Raw genomic sequence first — 20,962 nt, forward strand, 5'->3', positions numbered from 1 at the left:
TTCATAAAACAGTGTTCATTTATAAAGCAGTAACATAAATCTCAATTGGTACATATTGGGTGTATATTTTAGCAGTTGAATGTACAGGTTTATGGCCATGCTGTAGTGGATTTATGGGGTTTTCATTGCTGGGGAAGGAAGAGGCAGAGCTCAGACGGCAACAGCAAACTTGGGAGAAGACGCCGAGGACAGAACTCCGCAATGATTTACGTGTTGTAGCAATAAATCTAAGATAATTACTGCCGGAGATGTCTCATTTATGTAGGAGAAACCCAAGCCATTACACTGCTGCTCTTATAACAGGGAATTGGACTAAAAGACCCTAGGAGTCCCTTTAAACTCTACAGTTCTATGATTCCAGAGCCAATCCTGCTTCCTAAACACCACTGTCGTGCTCCACTTTTCACAACTCTCCATTCCCAACTCTCTCTGCCAAAGACCAAATATAAATGGACTCTCAGCACATGTTCACGCACAATGAGCACTCCAGTGTCGCATTCTGCACATCCCTAACAGTACATTGTATCTTTCATTATACTTATGATTATGAGACATTACCTTCATTGCTTTAATACATATATGTACAATATTCCATACAAACACCAGAACATAAAACATACTTCTTGCATTTACAATGGATTTTCCATATAAGAGTTTGTTGATGAGACAAAGTGAACTGTGTGGGGAAAACCTGGCACACTCCATAAAACTGAATGGGTTCTTCCTTGTGAGAGTCCACAGCTGTTAATTAAGAACTCCATTATAATTGAAACACTTTCCACACTCCTAACATTTAAACCGTTGCCTCCCTGTGAGATTGCTGATGTTTTCTAAGAGTTACGCTCTTACTGAAGCACTTTCCACACTCCCAACATTTATATGGTTTCTCTCTTGTATGAGTTCGTTGATGTATTCTCAAGTGTACACTTTGATTGAAACTCTTTCCGCACTCCAAACATTCATATGGTTTCTCCCCTGTGTGAGTTCGAAGATGTATAGTAAGGTATGAACGCTGACTGAAGCTCTTGCCACATTCCATACATCTAAATGGTTTTTCCCCTGTGTGAGTTCGTAGATGTCTTGTCAGTGTTCCACCTTCACTGAAACCCATCCCACAATCCATACATTTAAATGGTTTCTCCCCTGTATGAGTTCGCTGATGTACAATAAGGTTTGCATTCTGATTGAAGCTCTTTCCGCACTCCATACATTTATATGGTTTCTCCCCTGTGTGAGTTCGTTGATGTATAGTAAGGCTTGCACTACGACTGAAGCTCTTTCCACACTCCACACATTTAAATGGTTTCTCCCCTGTGTGACTTTGTTGATATATTGTAAGATTTCCACTCTCACTGAAGCTCTTTCCGTACTCCATGCATTTAAAGGGTTTCTCTCCTGTATGAGTTTGTAGTTGTGTGCTAAGGTGTTCACTCATGCTGAAGTACTTTACAGATGGCCCGTCAAAATTCTGGTTGTCTTCTCCATCACCTGGTTGAAAGTGGGAGAGAAAGAGAATTTTGTTAGGTATTCAAGAAAAACAACAAGAGAACTTAATACTCAGCAAGACCAATCAGCACATTCTCCTATTTTAACACCTCCAGCATTCCTCCCTCTACCATGTACCACATTTTTAGGAAAGGAAATGAAATCTGAAAATAATCACCAGAACCCTTAGTATCCAGTTCTACCTTCAACTCACATGTAACATTGAATACCAAGAGAAACTTTCTGTGCTGATTTGAGGCATCTATGGCCCTCCAGTTGTGGCCGGAATCTAAGAACCATCAACCCAATAAAAGAAGTCCAATGACCAGGGATGATGGAAGTTATAGTGCAGCAACCTCTGGACGTACACACTTCCCCCATCTTCCCCCTCTTGTGAAATTGCTATGACTCTGTATTCAGGACTCCTTCCTCCCTGATCTGTAATATCTTGCAGATACATTCCAGGAAACTGTTCACATCACCTAAACCTGCACCAGGGTGCTGGAAAACATGGGCCCTTGTTCTGATCCAAAAGGGATCTTTTTATATTCGTACACACTGAAAGGAGACATACAAAGGTACAGTCTCACAGCAAAGTGGAAGTATAGACCTCTCAATTGGTCCAGGATAACATCCCTGTATTTTTCTGTTCCAAGTGAGAAGATGAGCTCAGACTTAAATACAGTGGTACCTCGGGTTACAAAAGCTTTGTAACCCGGAAGTAGTTGCTCTGGGTTGCGAACTTTGCCCCAGGATGAGAATGGAAATCACGAGGTGGTGGCGCGGGAGGCCCCATTAGCGAAAACACGCCTCAGGTTAAGAACGGATCTCCGGAACGAATTAAGTTCGCAACCCAAGGTACCGCTGTATCAATGTCTCTGCTATGAGGAATAAGTAAAACAGAAGTGCTGTTTATGTCATATGTGACTGTAAAAATATTGAAAAAGATTAATCTTGTGAAGCAAAGACAGCATAGTATCTGGTGGCCCATTAAAAGCTAATAAATGACGTGCACCAGTAAGGCTCATGCCACCATTATTTGTATGGTGTCTTTTTGTATATTATACATAAAGAGTTTTTTTGCGAATTCATACCACAATATCAGCTTATGAAGAGTTACCTACTGACAAAAGTACAGTGTTGCTATAAAGTACAATCTTCAACATCAACTTCGGTAGGCTGGTCATATTGTTCAGATGCCTGATTATCGTCTTTCAAAGAAACCACTCTATTCCCAATTTAAGAATGGAAATTGGTATACCGGTGGACAACAAAAGAGGATAAAAGACGCTCTTGAGGCAAATCTTTAAAATGCAGTACAAGCACAGAAAATTGGGAAACACTGGTCTGCGAGCGCTCCCTCACTTTGAGATGTGAGGTTAAAGGGAACCAGGTAGGGCCTTCTTGGTAGCGGCGCTCGCCCTGTCAAACGCCCTCCCATCAGATGTCATGGAAATAAACAGCTGTCTGACTTTTAGAAGACATCTGAAGGCAGCCCTGTTTAGGGAAGCTTTTAAGGTTTGATTCTATTTTTAAAAAATTATTGGGAGCTGTCCAGAGTGGCTGAGGTAACCCAGCCAGATGGCCAGGGTATAAATGCTAAATTGTTGTTGTTGTTGTTATCCAATTAGAGAATAATCTTTATCAAAGGCGTCATGTACTTTGAAGAATCACAAACTCAGGATGAAAGGGAGAAACAAGCTAAGAGGAAAGCACATTTGGCAAAGGCTCACTGTAATTAACTCCTGCCCGAAAACCTATGTCCCCACTGTGGAAGGATGTGTGGATCCAGAATTGGACTCTACAGTCACTACGGACACACCGTTAAGACCATGTTCATGGAAGACAATCTTATTCGGCTACGAGGCTTCGCCAAAGAGGAAGACACGGCATGAATAAATGGCTCAAACAGTAGTTTTGCAACTTCAACGTCAAACAGCCAGGAGGAATAAAAATCTGCCCTTACCCAGAGAGGCCACCAACTCATAATTCTCCTGCATGACTTCCTTATGCAAAGCTCTTTGGCCAGGATCCAGCAGAGCCCACTCCTCCTCCGTGAAAAACACAGCCACCTCCACAAAGGTCAAGAGGGCCTGGAAGAAGAAGAGGAAGAAGACAGTGCTTCTCTTAGATCCCCATCATCCCCACTCAACACAGAGGGAGGCTGGGTGGTCCCATCTGTGCCTCTTCCCTCCTATCCGATTCCCCAAAGCTCTTTCCTTACCTGAGTAAGCTGCCTGGCTCCTCTTTCCTCTCCACCTCTGAGAAGAGATGGTCCAAATGGTGCCTCCGAGGCCATTGCGCTGCCTGTAGGAGATTCAGAGGAGGCGTAAAACTGGCCACTTCCGGGACTGTCCCAGTTGTACTTCAAAGAAAGGAGCTGCGCTTTTTTCTTCCCAACTCTGCGAGATAGAACAGGGTGAAACATAACCAGGGGGTCAAAACTGAGTACAGTCATGAGCACAGACCTGAACCTTCCTGATTAGTTTTAAATCCTGACACTCATGTGTCCATTTTCCTTGCTTAGATTAGCAGGAGGGAAACCGGCCAGGTGTTTTTTCCAAGCTCCAGGAAATCCAAAATGTGCCTCTTCCCTCCACTTCAGGGGCACATAAACAGGACAGCAAACCCTCCCCCATTGTTCCCCACTCTGCCAACATTGGGGGGGAGGAGCGCCCCCTTCCCAAGAAGCAAAACCTTTCCTTTAGTCCCCTTCTCACAATCAGCCGCTCTCCATATCTTCCCCAATGGAGCCGGCTCTGCCAGGAGCCCCACTGAGGCAGGGGCTTCAGCAGCAGATTTTGGAGGGGGGCAGGTCAGGGTCCTGGAGGAGCTCACAACTCCCCTCCCCTCCAGACTGGCTCCCTGAAGCAGGAGGCAGAGCCTGGGGGGGCCGATGGGGGGCAGGAAGGGGCAGCAGTGAGAAGGGAGATGGAGGGTGTTAAACAGAGAGGGATGAATCCCAAGCTGGAATTAAGATCGCCGGAAGAAATATCAACAACCTCAGATATGCAGATGACACAACCTTGATGGCAGAAAGTGAAGAGGAATTAAAGAACCTTTTAATGAGGGTGAAAGAGGAGAGCGCAAAATATGGTCTGAAGCTCAACATCAAAAAAACGAAGATCATGGCCACTGGTCCCATCACCTCCTGGCAAATAGAAGGGGAAGAAATGGAGGCAGTGAGAGATTTTACTTTCTTGGGCTCCATGATCACTGCAGATAGTGACAGCAGCCACGAAATTAAAAGACGCCTGCTTCTTGGGAGAAGAGCAATGACAGGCCTTGACAGTATCTTGAGAATTAGAGACGTCACCTTGCCAAGAAAGGTCCGTATAGTTAAAGCCATGGTTTTCCCAGTAGTGATGTATGGAAGTGAGAGCTGGACCATAAAGAAGGCTGATCGCCGAAGAATTGATGTGTTATGTAGTGTAGTTTCACCCTGGGCCAACAGGGGGATACTGTATATAGTTTTCACTCAGGTCTGTAGATAGTTTTCACTCAGGTCCGCGGCAGTTATTTTAGGCGGGAACTCTGGGCGGTTGTGGTTACAATGTGACAGCCGGCTGCCTATAAATACAGGCCGGCTGAGCTGTTCACTGTCAGTTCTATTCCAGCTTACCAGAATAAAGAGCTACTTGAAGAAATCGCTGTGCCGGCTGCTATGTCAACCCACGACTTAACACTGGCGACGAAGGTGGGATAGATGGACATCAGAGCACAGCCAGATGCGGCCAGCCTCTGAACTGAGCTGAATCACTGAGCTGAATCACAGAGCGAAATCACTGAGCGAAATCACTGGGCAGAACCAGTTCAGAGCTGACTGTTCTGGCTAGAGCACTGTGTTCCATCCATCGCCCTTCACGCCGGCATCGGAATCATGGCTTCACTTGTGCCTCTACCGCCGTTTGCGCCAGCCTCTGAATCATGGGACTCCTACCTCGCTCGGTTCGACTGCTACCTCCAAGCCAACGAACTGACAGCAGTATCACAGGATCGGAAGCGGGGCCTATTCCTCAGCCTCTGTGGGCCTGAGGTGTTTGAGACGGCCCGAGCGTTGGTTGCGCCTGAAGCAGTCCAGGCATCACCATGGGACACGATCCAAGAGAAGCTCCGCAACCACTACGCACCAAAGCCGTCCAAGATTGCTGCCCGCCATGCGTTCTACCACAGGAACCAGGCAGAGGGGGAGTCAATCAACAACTACACCACCGCCCTGCGACAGGCTGCAATGCACTGTGAGTTCCGAGACTTAGACGATGCCCTGATGGATCGAATCGTCTGCGGGGTCCGGGACATCCATCTGCAACGGCGTCTCCTAGCCAAGCCAGACCTCACGCTACAGAAAGCCATTGAGGAGGCTGTGGCCTCAGAAGCTGCTGAACGCTCCGCTCAGGAGATCCGCAAGTCCAGCAGCCTGCGTCTTGCTAGGGAGCCCGTTCCGGTGCATCATGAAGAGGCCAGCAGTGAGGAGGCATCCTCCAGTGAAGACGATGATGTGCACCAGACAAAGCGGGAGCGCAGGAAGTTCCAACAGAAGTCCAAGGGCCAACCGGAATGTGCTGGCTGCGGAGGCAACCATTCCCGTGCCAAGTGTCGATTCAGAGACGCCATCTGTAGGAGGTGTTCCAGAAGGGGCCACATCGCTAAGGTCTGCCGATCGGCTCCGTCTGACACCCCCCCTTCATCGACTCGCAAGTCCAAGTCTTCACTCCAGTCTGCCAAGGAAAGTTGTTTCGCTCTCACCAACTGCCGCTGCCCGTCTGGAACCACGATTGGCCAAACCGACTCGCCTACGAGACGCAAGCTGAACGTCACGGTGCTCATTGAAGGAGCTCCATGTGACATGGAGATCGACACCGGGTCTGCCCTGTCCATCGTGTCATGGAGCACCATCAAAAGACTGGTACCCAGAGTGTCCAAAAGGCAACTCGACTCTCACCGCGTACACCTGAGAGACTACCAGGGAAACGACGTTCCCGTGGTAGGCGTTGGCCGGTTCCGGATCGCCTTCAAGGATTTTTCGGGCCTGCTCCGGTTGGTGGTGGTCGAAGGTCAGCGGCCAAGCCTCCTAGGGCTAGACTGGTTTGATGCCCTCGGCCTGGAAGTCACCGGCATCAACTGCATCTCTAACGCAGAGACTGAGGGTCTGGTCAAAGACTTTGCCGAGGTTTTTGACGGCACCTTGGGCCAATATACAGGTACGCCCATCTCCTTTAGCCTGGATCCACAAGTCGCCCCCATCAAGCTAAAGCCACGCCGGGTTCCCTTTGCTCTCAAGGCTAAGGTGGACGAACAACTGGACAAACTGATCGCCCAAGGAGTTTTGGAGCCGGTTGACCACGCAAAGTGGGAAACCCCCATCGTCACGCCTGTCAAGCCAGATGGGTCGGTGAGAATCTGCGCTGACTACAAGTGCACGATCAACAAGGCACTTCAGCAGCACGCTTATCCGGTTCCTGTTGTCCAACACCTGCTGCATTCCCTGGGTGAGGGTAAGGTCTTCGCTAAGCTGGACCTTGCCCAAGCCTATCAACAACTGCCAGTCGATGATGCCACTGCTGAAGCCCAGACGATCGTCACCCACCGGGGGGCATTCCGTTGCCGCCGGTTGCAGTTCGGGGTGAGTGTGGCTCCTGGCATCTTCCAAGGCCTTATGGAGCGTCTCCTGCAAGGGCTTCCGGGCGTGGTACCATATTTTGATGACGTCTTGGTGTCTGCAGACTCACACCAGCAGCTGTTCGAGCGCCTCCGTGCCGTGCTGACCAGGTTCCAGGAGGCCGGGCTCAAGGTAAAAAGGGAGAAGTGCCAGATCGCCGTTCCACAGGTAGAGTTCCTGGGCTATCTTATCGATGCCTCCGGTCTTCATCCAACCACATCCAAGATCCGCGCTATCCAGCAGGCCCCCACTCCAAAGAACAAAACGGAGTTGCAGGCGTTCCTGGGGCTGCTGAACTTTTATAACATGTTCCTGCCCCACAAAGCCACAGTGGCTGAGCCTCTTCACCGACTCCTTAGCACTAAGACGCCTTGGGCCTGGGGTCATCGGGAGACGGCGGCCTTCAACGCGGTCAAGGCTCTCCTTTCTTCGGACAGTGTGCTGGTACAGTACAGTGAATCCAGGCCACTGGTCCTTGCCTGCGACGCCTCACCTTTTGGCATCGGGGCTGTCCTTAGTCACCGTTTTCCAGATGGAAGAGAAGCACCGCTCGCCTACTTTTCCAGGACACTATCTCCGACGGAACGGAATTACAGCCAGCTCGACAAGGAGGCATTGGCACTTGTGGCTGGAGTGAAGAGGTTTCATGAATACCTCTATGGCAGGACTTTTGACCTCATCACTGACCACAAGCCACTCCTGGGCCTCCTCGCCGGTGATCGTCCAACTCCACCGGTCCTCTCACCACGCATGCTGCGATGGACTGTTTTCCTGGCTGCCTACCACTACCGGCTCATCCACCGCCCGGGGAAATCGATGGGCCATGCCGACGCCCTCAGCCGTTGCCCTCTTCCAGCATTTGTGGAAGACCCGGCTCCAGCTTCATCGCTCCTTCTGATTGAGGATCTTCCGGCAGCGCCTGTGTCGGCTGCCACTGTGGCCTCCGCATCTGCCCAGGATCGCACCATCAGCCGGGTGCTCAACTGGGTGTGGAGGGGGTGGCCACAAGGGCCCTTTGCATCGGAGTTCCAGCCCTTCGCAACCAGACAACATGAACTCTCAGCTCATCGCGGCTGTCTGCTGTGGGGAGACCGCGTCGTGATTCCCCAGGGACTCCGTCAGCGCGTCCTGGAGGCTCTGCACGTTGGCCACCCGGGAATTGTCAAAATGAAGGCGTTGGCTCGGTGTTACGTCTGGTGGCCTAATATGGACGATGCCATCACTGCCTGGGTGTCCGCCTGTCAAGCGTGCCAGGAGTCGAGGCCTGCACCACCGGCAGCTAAGGGATACACGTGGGAGACGCCAAAGACACCCTGGTCGAGGGTGCACATCGATCTGGCTGGCCCCTTTCACGGCCGGACCTTTATGGTAGTGGTGGACGCCTATTCCAAATGGCTGGAGGTCGCCCTGATGCCCTCCACCACTACCGAAGCTGTCATCCGGGTGCTGCGAGGCCTGTTTGCAACGCATGGGTGTCCTGATGTCCTTGTCTCTGACAACGGACCACAGTTCACATCAGGCACGTTTGAGCGGTATCTTTTGGAACTGGGCATCCGCCATGCCCTAACGGCACCCTTTCATCCATCCAGCAACGGGCAAGCGGAAAGAATGGTGCGCTCGACAAAAGAGGCACTGGCGCGCCTGGACCGGGGAGACTGGCATGAGCGGGTCGCCGAATACTTGTTCGCGCAACACATCACCCCTCATGCGGCCACAGGGAGGAGTCCTGCGGAACTGCTTATGGGCCGCCGCCTCAGGTCACCGCTCGACCGGCTACACCCAGACTTTGCCGTGGCTGAACCCCCAGGCTGTGCCAACGCACCACGGTCTTTTGTCCCAGGAAACCAGGTCTTTGCCCGGAACTATGTGGGGGACATCCCTTGGGTGCCAGCCACAGTAGTGGGAGTCACTGGACCTCGCTCGTACCAGGTGGCACTCGAAGACGGGCGCTTGTGGCGACGGCACATAGACCAACTTAGGCGCAGGGTTGGGGACTTGGACACTACCGAGGTGCCCCCAACTGCGCTTGCGGCTCCAGAAGAGACACGTACAGATGGCGAGGCTCCACCTACACCTCCCTCGCAAACTGCCAGCGTGGAGCCGAACCAAGCCGTCTCAGAACAGACTCAGACCACTCCACTTGCGGAGGCTCCACTCACAGCAGCGGATCCAGGGGAATTGGTTCCAACGCCACCTAGGGTCGCACCACAGCCTCAGCGAGAACTGTGTGGCCCTCCGGACTTGGCTACCAGTCCCCGGCGGTCTGGCAGAGTTTCCAAGCGCCCAACTCATTTAAAGGACTATGTTGTTGGACAGGTATCACTGTTGGTCTAAGTATGGGAAATGTAACCGATATGCTTTTGTGCCTAATTGAACCATTACGCGTAGTGCTGTATATAAGGAAACCATTACGATTGTAACTAACGCCTTATCTCGGTGGGGAGGGGTGTTATGTAGTGTAGTTTCACCCTGGGCCAACAGGGGGATACTGTATATAGTTTTCACTCAGGTCTGTAGATAGTTTTCACTCAGGTCCGCGGCAGTTATTTTAGGCGGGAACTCTGGGCGGTTGTGGTTACAATGTGACAGCCGGCTGCCTATAAATACAGGCCGGCTGAGCTGTTCACTGTCAGTTCTATTCCAGCTTACCAGAATAAAGAGCTACTTGAAGAAATCGCTGTGCCGGCTGCTATGTCAACCCACGACTTAACATGATGCTTTTGAATTATGGTGCTGGAGAAGACTCTTGAGAGTCCCATGGACTGCAAGAAGATCAAACGCATGCATTCTTAAGGAAATCAGCCCTGAGTGCTCACTGGAAGGACAGATCGTGAAGCTGAGGCTCCAGTACTTTGGCCACCTCATGAGAAGAGAAGACTCCCTGGAGAAGACACTGATGCTGGGAAAGATGGAGGGCACAAGGAGAAGGGGGCGACAGAGGATGGTTGGATAGTGTTTTCGAGGTTACCAGCATGAGTTTGACCAAACTGCGGGAGGTAGTGGAGGACAGAGGTGCCTGGTGTGCTCTGGTCCATGGGGTCACGAAGAGTCGGACACGACTAAACGACTAAACAACAACAACAGACAGAGAGGAGCATCACGAGGCGGAATGGGGCTGCCCCCCCCCCCTTTGAACGGAGAAGGACTAACTGCTGAGTCAACATGCACAGGGTGGGGCTGCAAATCCCTTTGTAATTAAGTTCCACTGCGGGGGGGGGCACTCTTTTGTGGATCGTCTCAAGTTTCTTGGCCCGCCCCTGCCCCCACCATGGGAGCCTGACTTTATCTCTGCGCTTCGAAAAGGATCTAGCATTGCAAACCCCTTTGGGGGAGGGGGAACCCACAGGATGCCCTGCATCCACCCCACCCCCACCGATTCCCACAGAGAAAGGGCGGAGCCCCTCCCTGCTTTCTTTTCTATACCCACCCCCCAATCCTCCCGCCTCCTTTCCCAGCTGCCCTCTTTGTAGATTCAAGGAAAGCAAATCCTTCTCCCACAACACCCCCACTCCCAAATAACCCCCCCAATATGCGGCACCTCTTTCTCCTCTGCTCCAAGTCCGCTTCTCTTCCGGGAATGAAGATGGGGACCCCTCCCCCTTCAAATAGCCCCTCTCCCCCCCCCCCCCCGCAAAAAAGGAAAACAAATTTCCTGCCTCTCTAGGAAGCGGAGCTCATTGACCCAGAGGGAGGGGGAGGGGCCGGAGATCCGCCTCCCCCTCCCTGCAAACAGAAGTGCCCTTCACGGCAACAGAGCTCTATATTTCTGTTCACTTAATGAAAAATTCTTGGGTTCAATTCCCCGCAGAGGCAGCGAAAAACGGACACACACACCCCCCGCATTGATGAAAAGCCTCCCCCTGGGAAGGGATTTAGAGCAGTAACTTAAGACAACCCTAAATGGTGGTCCAGTGTCATTGCAATGCGTGCCTTTTTTAAAAAAGAGGGAGCAGATGGAGAAAGTTAGGCTTTGTTATGGTGGGGTCAGCTGAGTCGTAGATCAGTTTCTTTGCATGCAGAAGGTCTCGGATTCCCATTTTCACGTTTGGGGGGGGGTGTATCATGGTCCATAGGGGACGCGGGTGGCGCTGTGGGTAAAACCTCAGTGCCTAGGGCTTGCCGATCGAAAGGTTGGCGGTTCGAATCCCCGCGGCGGGGTACGCTCCCGTTGTTCGGTCCCAGCGCCTGCCAACCTAGAAGTTCAAAAGCACTCCCGGGTGCAAGTAGATAAATAGGGACCGCTTACTGGCGGGAAGGTAAACGGCGTTCCGTGTGCGGCTCTGGCTCGCCAGATGCAGCTTGTCACGCTGGCCACGTGACCCGGAAGTGTCTGCGGACAGCGCTGGCTCCCGGCCTATAGAGTGAGATGAGCGCACAACCCTAGAGTCTGGCAAGACTGGCCCGTACGGGCAGGGGTACCTTTACCTTTACCATGGTCCATGACTTCTGGGGAAGAGCTTTTTATCTGACCTCCAAAATCTCTAAACCATCTATCTGTCCTAATTCAGCACTTACCTTATTATAACCGTATTTGACCCCATATTCTACGCTTCAATCTAAAGAATTAATTTCCTTTCTGTTCACAGCAGCTAGACTACAGTTATTGTGAAACGATGGAAGGAAAGCTCTAAAAGAGCAATAGAGGCTTGGATCAATAACATCTGGATCATTGCTCTGTCAGAACACCTCACATACCATTGGTGTCTAATCAAAGGTATCTCCAAAAAAGATACCTTTAGCACAGTCTGGTCTCCCTTTTTCTCCCTTGATTGAAGAACAACAGGATATTTTAATGCCACCACCACCATCATCACAGAGGTATTTGTGGAGGGGATATTATGATTGGAAGTGTCTAGCCAAGCAGATGGGTAGTTGGGTTCCTATTGAGGGCATTGGGGGAGCCAACATGACCGTGATGTGGGATTGAGGATTGGAGTGATCATTCTGTGATATTATGGCAGTGAACAAAGCTGTATTTACTCTGAATAAATGAATATTGTTGTTTTAATAAAGGTCTCAAATTCAATGCTTTGCATGCAGGAGGTCCCAGGTGAAATCCTCATCAGGCAAAGAGACCCTGTTGGCATCCGTCTGTCTTGGGGGGCGATGGAGGAAGGGGCCTTTGGGGGTGAAGTCCAACGGTGGGCATCTTGTAGCACTTGTTGTGGCTGCTTCATGTCAGGGGCAAATGCTCAATGCCAGCAGAGAGAGGAGCAGCTCCAGATGAACTCTTGCTTTCAGCCTCCTATACTGCCTGCTCTTTCTATGGATTTCTGAAAGATGGGCCAGTTATGGGGGCACAGAGATTCCTCTCTTCCCAGGGAAAAGACTCTCCTGAAACCACTGGAAATGCCCCCATTCCCCTGTGCCACCTTCCCATATTGGTTCTTCCCCTCAGCACCTCCCTTATTCCGGCTGCCACCAGGGATTTTGTCTACTATGCCATGAATGTGGTGTCAGGGACTGATCTGAATCGGAGGACTGAGGAATGCAATCGCAGGAAGATCAGATTCTAACAGAAGAGGAGAGGGAAGATTTCCCCCCCCCCCTTCCAGAGTATCACAATGCAGAGAGACAGGCATATTCAGAGGCTGCAAGTTTGAGACAGGAGCTACCCAGCGTTGAGATAGTAGCTAGGCAACAGGATGGAGGGAAGCAGCTGGGCAATACATCAATCAGAGTGGGGGGGAACTCCCCCCCCCCCAACTCTCTGAGATATGTGACTGTCAGAGAACAAAGGAGAAGCCGGGAAGGAGGGACACTTCTTTGGAAGTGGGTGAGTACTGCTATCCTTGCGAAGAGTTGCCTGTTTGTGCTAGCAACATGATACGGGAATAAAAAGACTAGAAATCTACCAACTGCTCATTAATTCTCATCGGTGAGCTACCAAAAGGGAGGGGGGAAGTCCCGAACATGACACGTAGCCATGAATGAGAAGGTATTGTAAAACAATGAATTTTTAAAAGATAAATAACGTAGGACAGTTTAAAGATTACTTGTGACACAAAATGGCGGTTTCAGTCTTTCTGTGTTTCCATTGGTCTTTTGTTGCAATTAGAAAAAAGGAATTTATGCTGCTTGTCAGCTCCTTGCCTTTCGTGCCTCTGCTGACAGTGTCTTGAGAATGCTGGGACACAGGGAGATGAGATTAGGCTGGAATGTGAAGCTAAGCTGCAGTAGGAGCCTGCTCTCAAAGAAGAGCAGGAAAGAGGGAAAACAGACTGTCAGTGCGAGCTCCAACTGCAGAAATAGCCTGCCAAAAAACGTGTAGGCTCAAGAGAATATGTGAGAGGCAGAAAAGAGAGAGAAAGCAAAGGTGGGGTTTTCATTGCTGGGGAAGGAAGGGGCGGAGCTCAGACGACAACAGCAAACTTGGGAGAAGACGCCGAGGACTGAGCTCCGCAGTGATTTACGAGTTGCAGCAATAAATCTGAGATAATTACTGCCGGAGCTGTCTCGCTTCTGTAGGAGAAAGCCAAGCCATTACACTGCTGCTCTTATAACAGGGAATTGGACTAGAAGACCCTTGGAGTCCCTTTAAACTCTACAGTTCTAGGATTCCAGAGCCAATCCTGCTTCCTAAACACCACTGTTGTGCTCCACTTTTCACAACTCTCCATTCCCAACTCTCTCTGCCAAAGACCAAATATCAATGGACTCTCAGCACGTTCACTCACAATGAGAACTCCAGGGTCACATTCTATACATCCCTAATAGTACATTGTATCTTTCATTATATTTACTATTATGAGACATTACCTTCATTGCTTTAATACATATATGTACAACTTTCCATACAAACACCAGAACATCAAATACACTTCATGCATTTACAATTGAATTTTCCATATATGAGTTTGTTGATATAAGGGACAAAGTGAACTCTGTGAGGAAAACATGGCACACTCCATACATCTAAATGGGTTCTTCCCTGTGAGAGTCCATAGGTGTTAATTAAGAACTCCATTCTAATTGAAACACTTTCCTCACTACTTCCATTTAAACAGTTGCTTCTCTGTGAGATTGTTGGTGTCTTCTCAGAGAGCCACTGTAACTGAAGCTCTTTTCACAATCCATACATTTAAATGGTTTCTCCCCTGTGTGAGTTCGAAGATGTATAGTAAGGTATGAACGTTGACTGAAGCTCTTACCACATTCCATACATCTACCTGGTTTCTCCCCTGTGTGAGTTCGTAGGTGTCTTGTAAGTGTTCCACCTACACTGAAACCCATCCCACAATCCATACATTTAAATGGTTTCTCCCCTGTGTGAATTCGTTGATGCATAGTAAGTCTTGTACTATGACTGAAGCTCTTTCCACACTCCATACATTTATATGGTTTCTCCCCTGTGTGAATTCGTTGATGCATAGTAAGGTTTACATTCTGACTGAAGCTCTTTCCGCACTCAATACATTTAAATGGTTTCTCCCCTGTGTGAATTCGTTGATGTATAGTAAGGCTGGCACTACGACTGAAGCTCTTTCCACACTCCACACATCTAAATGCTTTCTCCCCTGTATGAGTTCGCTGATGTGCAATAAGGTGTGCATTCTGATTGCAGGTCTTTCCGCACTCCATACATTTATGTGGTTTCTCCCCTGTATGAGTTCGCTGATGTGCAATAAGGTGTGCATTCTGATTGAAGCTCTTTCCGCACTCCATACACTTATATGGTTTCTCCCCTGTGTGAATTCGTTGATGTATAGTAAGGCTTGCACTACAACTGTAGCTCTTTCCGCACTCCACACATTTAAATGGTTTCTCCCTTGTGTGACTTCGTTGATGTCTAATAAGGTTTGCATTCTGACTGAAGCTCTTTCCGCACTCCATACAGCTAAATGGTTTCTCCCCTGTGTGAATACGTTGATGTACACTAAGCACTGCACTAACCCTGAAGCTCCTTCCACACTCTATACATTTAAATGGTTTCTCCCCTGTGTGAGTTCGCTGATGTACAATAAGGTTTGCATTTTGATTGAAGCTCTTTCCGCACTTCATACATTTATATGGTTTCTCCCCTGTGTGAGATCGTTGATGTATAGTAAGGTTTGCACTACGACTGAAGCTCTTTCTGCACTCCATACATTTAAATGGTTTCTCCCCTATGTGACTTTGTTGATGTCTTGTAAGATTTCCACTCTCACTGAAGCTCTTTCCGTACTCCATGCATTTAAAGGGTTTCTCTCCTGTATGAGTTTGTAGTTGTGTGCTAAAGTGTTCACTCATGCTGAAGTAATTTACAGATGGCCCGTCAAAATTCTGGTTATCTTCTCCATCACCTGGTTGAAAGTGGGAGAGAAAGAGAATTTTGTTAGGTATTCAAGAAAAACAGCAAGAGAACTTAACACTCAGCAAGACCAATCAGCACCTTCTCCTATTTTAACACCTCCAGCATTCCTCCCTCTCCCATGTACCACATTTTTAGGAAAAGAAAGGAAATCTGAAAATAATCTCCAGAACCCTTAGTATCCAGTTCTACCTTCAACTCACATGTAACACTGAATACCAAGAGAAACCTTCTATGCTGAGTTGAGGCATCTATGGCCCTCCAGATGTGGTTGATCTCTTAAGTGGCATTAACCGAAGAAAAGAAGTCCAATGACCAGGGATGGTGGGAGTTGTAGTGCAGCAACCTCTGGAGGGACACACTTTCTCCATCTTCCCCCTCCTGTGAAAATGCTATGCCTCTGTATTCAGTTTTCTGCTTCCTCCCTGATCTGTAATATCTGGCTGATACATTCCAACCAACTGTACACATCACCTAAACCTCTATCAGGATGCTGGAAAAGATGGGCCCTCGTTCTGACCCAAAAGGGATCTTTTTGTATTCCTACACACTGAAGGAGACAGAAAGTTACAGTCTCACAGCAAAGTGGAAGTATGTACCTCTCAATTGGTCCAGGACAACATCCCTGTATTTTTCTGTTCCAAGTGAGAAGATGGGCTCAGACTTGAATACAGTGGTACCTCGGGTTACAAAATACCTTCCGGTTACAAACTCCGCTAACCCGGAAATAGTTGCTCTGGCCTCCCCCTCAGTAAACCACGCCTCAGAATGGGAGGCGTTACACAGAGCCTCTTAACCCTGTAGGCTCTGACAAACTTTGCCCCAGGATGAGAACGGAAATCATGTGGCAGCGGCACGGGAGGCCCCATTAGCGAAAACGCGCCTCAGGTTAAGAACGGACCTCTGGAACAAATTAAGTTCGTAACCCAAGGTACCGCTGTATGAATGTCTCTGCTATGAGGAATAAGTAAAACAGAAGTGTTGTTTATGTCATATGTTACTGTAAAAATATTGAAAAAGATTAATCTTGTGAAGCAAAGACAGCATAGTATCTGGTGGCCCATTAAAAGCTAATAAATGACGTGGAAAAGGAAGGCTCATGCATTATTTGTATAGTGTCTCTTTGTATATTATACATAGTTGTTTTTGCGAATTCATACCACAATATCAGCTTATGAAGAATTACCTACTGACAAAATACAATCTTCAACATCAACTTCGTTGGACTGGTCATGTTGTTCGGAAGCCAGATTATTGTCTTCCAAAGCAAGTACTCTATTGCCAATTTAAGAATGGAATGGAAAATACCGATGGCCAACCAAAGAGGTTTCTAGGCAAATCTTTAAAAAATGCAGTACAAGCACAGAAAATTGGGAAACACTGCTCTGCGAGCGCTCCCTCACTTCGAGATGTGAGGTTATAGGGAACCAGGCAGAGGTCCTTCTCGGTAGTGGCACCCGCCCTGTGGAACACCCTCCCACTAGATGTCAAGGAAATAAACAAATATCTGACTTTTAGAAGACATCTGAAGGCAGCCCTGTTTAGGGAAGTTTTTAAGGTTTGATTCTATTTTTAATATTTTGTTGGGAGCCGGCCAGAGTGGCTGGGGAAACCAGGGCAGATGGGCGGGAAATAAATAAATAAATATTATTACTATCATCATCATCATCCAGTTGGAGAATAACCTCTACCAAAGGCGTCATGGACTTTGAAGAAGCACAAACTCAGGACAAAAGGGAGAAACAAGCTAAGAGGAAAGCACATTGGCAAAGGCTCACTGTAATTAACTCCTGCCCGAAAACCTATGTCCCCACTGTGGAAGGATGTGTGGATCCAAAATAGAAACTAAATTGACACGCCGTTAAGACCGTGTTCATGGAAGGCAATTTTACTCAGCTATGAGGGGTCACCAAAGAAGAAGACATGGGATGAATAAATGGCTCAAACAGCAGAGTCACACCTCCAACGTCTAACAGCCAAGAGGGATACAAATCTGCCCTTACCTAAAGAGGCCACCATCTCATAATTCTCCTCCATGACTTCCTTGTGCAGAGCTCGTTGGCCAGGATCCAGCAGAGCCCACTCCTCCTCTGTGAAAAACACAGCCACCTCCTCAAAGGTCAAGAGGGCCTGGAAGAAGAAGAAGAAGAAGACAGTGCTTCTCTTAGATCCCCATCATCCCCACTCAACACAGAGGGAGGCTGGGTGGTCCCATCTGTGCCTCTTCCCTCCTCCCTGCTCCCGTTGCTCTTTCCTTACCTGAGGAAGCTGCCTGGCTCCTCTTTCCACTCCACCTCTGAGAAGAGACTGTTCAGAGGGGGTCTCGGAGGCCATTATGCTGCCTGTAGGAGATCCGGAGGAGGCGTAAAACTGGCCACTTCCTGGACTGTCCCAGTTGTATTTCAAAGAAAGGAGCTGCACTTCTTTCTTCCCAACTCTGTGAGATAGGACTGGGTGAAACATAACCAGGGGGTCGAAACTGAGTACAGTCATGAGCACAGACCTGAACCTTCCTGATTAGTTTTAAATCCCGCCACACATTTACTTGTTTTCTTTGCTTAGCAGAAGGGAAACCGGTCAGGTGTTTTTTCCCAAGCTCCAGGAAATCCAAAATGTGCCTCTTCCCTCCACTTCAGGGGCACATAAACAGGACAGCAAACCCTCCCCCATTGTTCCCCACTCTGCCAACATTGGGGGGGGGGGGAGCGCCCCCTTCCCAAGAAGCAAATCCTTTCCTTTAGTCTCCTTCTTACATCAGCCACTCTCCATATCTTCCCCAATGGAGCCGGCTCTGCCAGGAGCCCCACTGAGGCAGGGGCTTCAGCAGCAGATTTCGGGGGGGGGCAGGGCAGGGTTCTGGAGGAGCTCCCTGACGGAGGAGGCAGAGCCAGGGGGGAGCGATGGGGGGGGGCAGCAGTGAGAAGGGAGATGGAGGGTGTTAAACAGAGAGGAGCATCACAAGGCGGATGGGGCTGCCCCCCACCTTTGAACGGAGAAGGACTGACTTCTGAGTCAACAGGCACAGGGTGGGGCACCCTTTTGTGGTTCATCTCAAGTGCCTTTGCCCCCCCTCCCCTCCCCCCACCATGGGAGCCTGGCTTGATCTCTGCGCTGCAAAAAGGGTCTTGCAATGCAAACCCTGTTGGGGTAGGGGGATCCCACCTTGCAACAGGATGGCCTGCATCCAGCCCCCCCCCCAATTCCCACAGAGAAAGGGCAGAGTCCCTCCATGATTTCCTTTCTACCCCCCCCCCCCATTCTCCCGCCTCCTTTCCCAGCTGCCCCCTTTGTAGATTCAAGGAGAAGGAAAGGAAATCCTTTTCCCACCCACCCTCCCCAAATAACCCCCCAATATGCGGCACCTCTTTCTCCTCTTTCCAAGTCCGCATCTCTTCCGGGAATGAGGATGGAGACCCCTCCCCTCCAAATTGCTTCCCCCCCCCCAGAAAAATAGCTTCCTGCCTCTCTAGGAAGCGGAGCTCATTGACCCAGAGGGAGGGGGAGGGGCAGGAGATCCGCCTCCCCCTCCCTACAAACAGAAATGCCCTTCCCAGCCAGCAAGCTCTATATTCCCGCTTATTTAGTGAGAAATTCATGGGTTCAATTCCAGGCAGTGGCAGCGAAAGATCACTCACACTCACACACGCACACACACTGCATTTCTAAAAAGCCTCCTTCTGGGAAGGGGTTTAGAGCAGTAACTTAAGACAACCCTAAAGGCTGGTCCAGTGTCACTACAATGTGTACCTTTTGTAAAAAAGAGGGAGCTGGTGGAGAAAGTTAGGCTTTGTTATAGTGTGTGGGGCACAACTCAGTGGTAGAGCATTTGCTTTGAATGCAGAAGGTCTCAGATTGGTTCCAATCTGATAGGGAGGTAGAGCTGGGTATCATCCGCATACTGATGAACACCTAGCCCAAACCCCTTGGTGCTCTCTCGCAGCGGCTTCATGTAGATGTTAAAAAGCATGGGGGAGAGGACGGAACCTTGAGACTCCCCCAACATCACTTTCGGGACACGGCCCAGGAGGAAGGAGCGGAACCACTGTACAACAGTGCCCCCAGCTCCTCTAGACCAGGATTCCTCAAAATCAGCCCTCCAGATGTTTTTGGCCTACAGCTCCCATGATCCCTAGCTAGCAGGACCAGTGGTCAGGGATGATGGGAATTATAGTGTCAAGACCTCTGGAGGGCTGAGGTTGAGGAAGCCTTGCTCTAGACGGTCCAGAAGGATGTTATGGTCGATGGTATCAAAAGCTGCTGAGAGATCCAGCAGAACTAGGAAACAGCTCTCACCTTTGTCCCTAGCCCGCCGGAGATCATCAACCAGCACCACCAAGGCAGTTTCAGTCCCATGATGTGGCCTGAATCCCGACTGGACGGTATCCAAATGGTCCGCATCTCCCAGGCGTGCTTGGAGTTGTTCAGCAACCACACGCTCAATCACCTTGCCCAAGAATGGAAGATTTGAGACTGGGCGATAGTTGGCCATATTAGCTGGGTCTAAAGATGTTTCTTTAAGAAGCGGTTTAATGACTGCCTCATTCAGCGGGTCTGAGAAGGCTCCCTCACAGAGGAAAGCATTCACCACTCCGCAGAGCCCATCACCCAGCCCTTCACAGCTAGCTTTTATTAGCCAGGATGGGCAAGAATCAAGGAGACAGGTGGTTGGCTTCACTTGTCCAAGCAGCCTGTCCATATCCTCGGAGGTAACAGGGATTCCATGCAACTCAACTAGACAGGACTCTAGCACTCTCCTGCCCCGGCCCTGCTCCCACGGTGGAGTATACATCCTTCTGAATCTGAGCAACTTTATCTGCAAAAACTTTGCAAAATCATTGTGGGAGATCTTGGGGTCTTTACCAGGCCCCAGTGGCAAAAGTGGTTCCGTTAAATTGCGAACCAACTGAAAGTCTCCTGCTGCTATTTTCTGCAGATGCGATAGAGGCGGTGAAGAAAGTCCTCTTCGCCGTTACTATCGCCACTTGGTAGGCTCAATGTTGAGCTCTAACCCACGTCTGGTCAGATTCAAAATGGTAAAGCATCCCCTACCACTCTCTGGAAACCATTTGGATCCATTAAGTGGCCGGGGGGGGGGGCATCCGAATTGGCCCCACCTCCCTGCAGAGGGGAAGGGTTGAGGAGAAGTCCAGTTGCACTAGGAAATGATCTGACCATGGCACTTCTTTAGTTTCGCTTTTACTTAGTGTCACATCACCCATGTCAATAGAGGTGAACACCAGGTCTAAGGCATGTCCATGACTATGTTGGGCCAAACTTATTCAGTGACAGCCCCATGGAGGCCATGCTTTCCACAAAGTCCAAGTGGCCCCTTGTAAGGTCGGGTCGGCATGGATGTTAAAATCCCCTAGGTATCTCCAGGAGAAAATGCACCACTGAAGCAGCTTGGGCAGGGAATACTTTCACAAGCATGTCCAACAGGTAGATCACTAGTAGATCACTGGCTCCCCACCAAAGAAGCTCCCTAAACGTTTGGCTCCCCTAAAAAAGGCTCAACAACTTTGCCCTGT

The 20,962-nt window shown here is 49.5% G+C and overlaps 2 protein-coding genes across 3 annotated transcripts in view; both read right to left on the reverse strand.

The window, feature by feature from the left end:
- Positions 1-18,859, reverse strand: LOC114592625 (uncharacterized). 2 transcript variants are annotated; one of them, XM_077923378.1, is made up of 4 exons: positions 18,797-18,859; positions 3,710-3,887; positions 3,452-3,578; positions 1-1,488 (listed from the first exon to the last, which is right to left on the reverse strand). In XM_077923378.1, the coding sequence occupies exons 2-4, from the start codon at positions 3,782-3,784 to the stop codon at positions 794-796; spliced, it is 897 nt and encodes a 298-aa protein (XP_077779504.1). In that variant the 5' UTR covers positions 3,785-3,887; positions 18,797-18,859; the 3' UTR covers positions 1-793. The 2 variants fall into 2 exon arrangements, with proteins under 2 accessions (XP_077779504.1, XP_028576765.2); XM_028720932.2 differs by lacking the exon at positions 18,797-18,859 and adding an exon at positions 10,683-10,749.
- The window catches only part of LOC114592648 (uncharacterized), a 26,564-nt gene continuing 19,501 nt past the window's right edge, over positions 13,900-20,962 (reverse strand). The window contains exon 6 of the mRNA XM_077923458.1: positions 13,900-15,223. Coding sequence (XP_077779584.1) covers positions 14,144-15,223 — 1,080 coding nt within the window. The 3' untranslated portion in view covers positions 13,900-14,143. The remainder of the gene's footprint in view (positions 15,224-20,962) is intronic.

Source organism: Podarcis muralis, chromosome 2 (genome assembly GCF_964188315.1).
Source record: "Podarcis muralis chromosome 2, rPodMur119.hap1.1, whole genome shotgun sequence".
Lineage (NCBI taxonomy): Eukaryota > Metazoa > Chordata > Lepidosauria > Squamata > Lacertidae > Podarcis > Podarcis muralis.

Bases quoted from the DNA above. Each gene is read 5' to 3' on its own strand.
- LOC114592625 (XM_077923378.1), bottom strand. From the start codon at position 3,784: ATGGCCTCGGAGGCACCATTTGGACCATCTCTTCTCAGAGGTGGAGAG. The intron at 3,579-3,709 runs GTAAGGAAAGAG...TTCTTCTTCCAG, and splicing joins GAGCCAGGCAGCTTACTCAG to GCCCTCTTGACCTTTGTGGA. The intron at 1,489-3,451 runs GTAAGGGCAGAT...ACTTTCAACCAG, and splicing joins TGAGTTGGTGGCCTCTCTGG to GTGATGGAGAAGACAACCAG.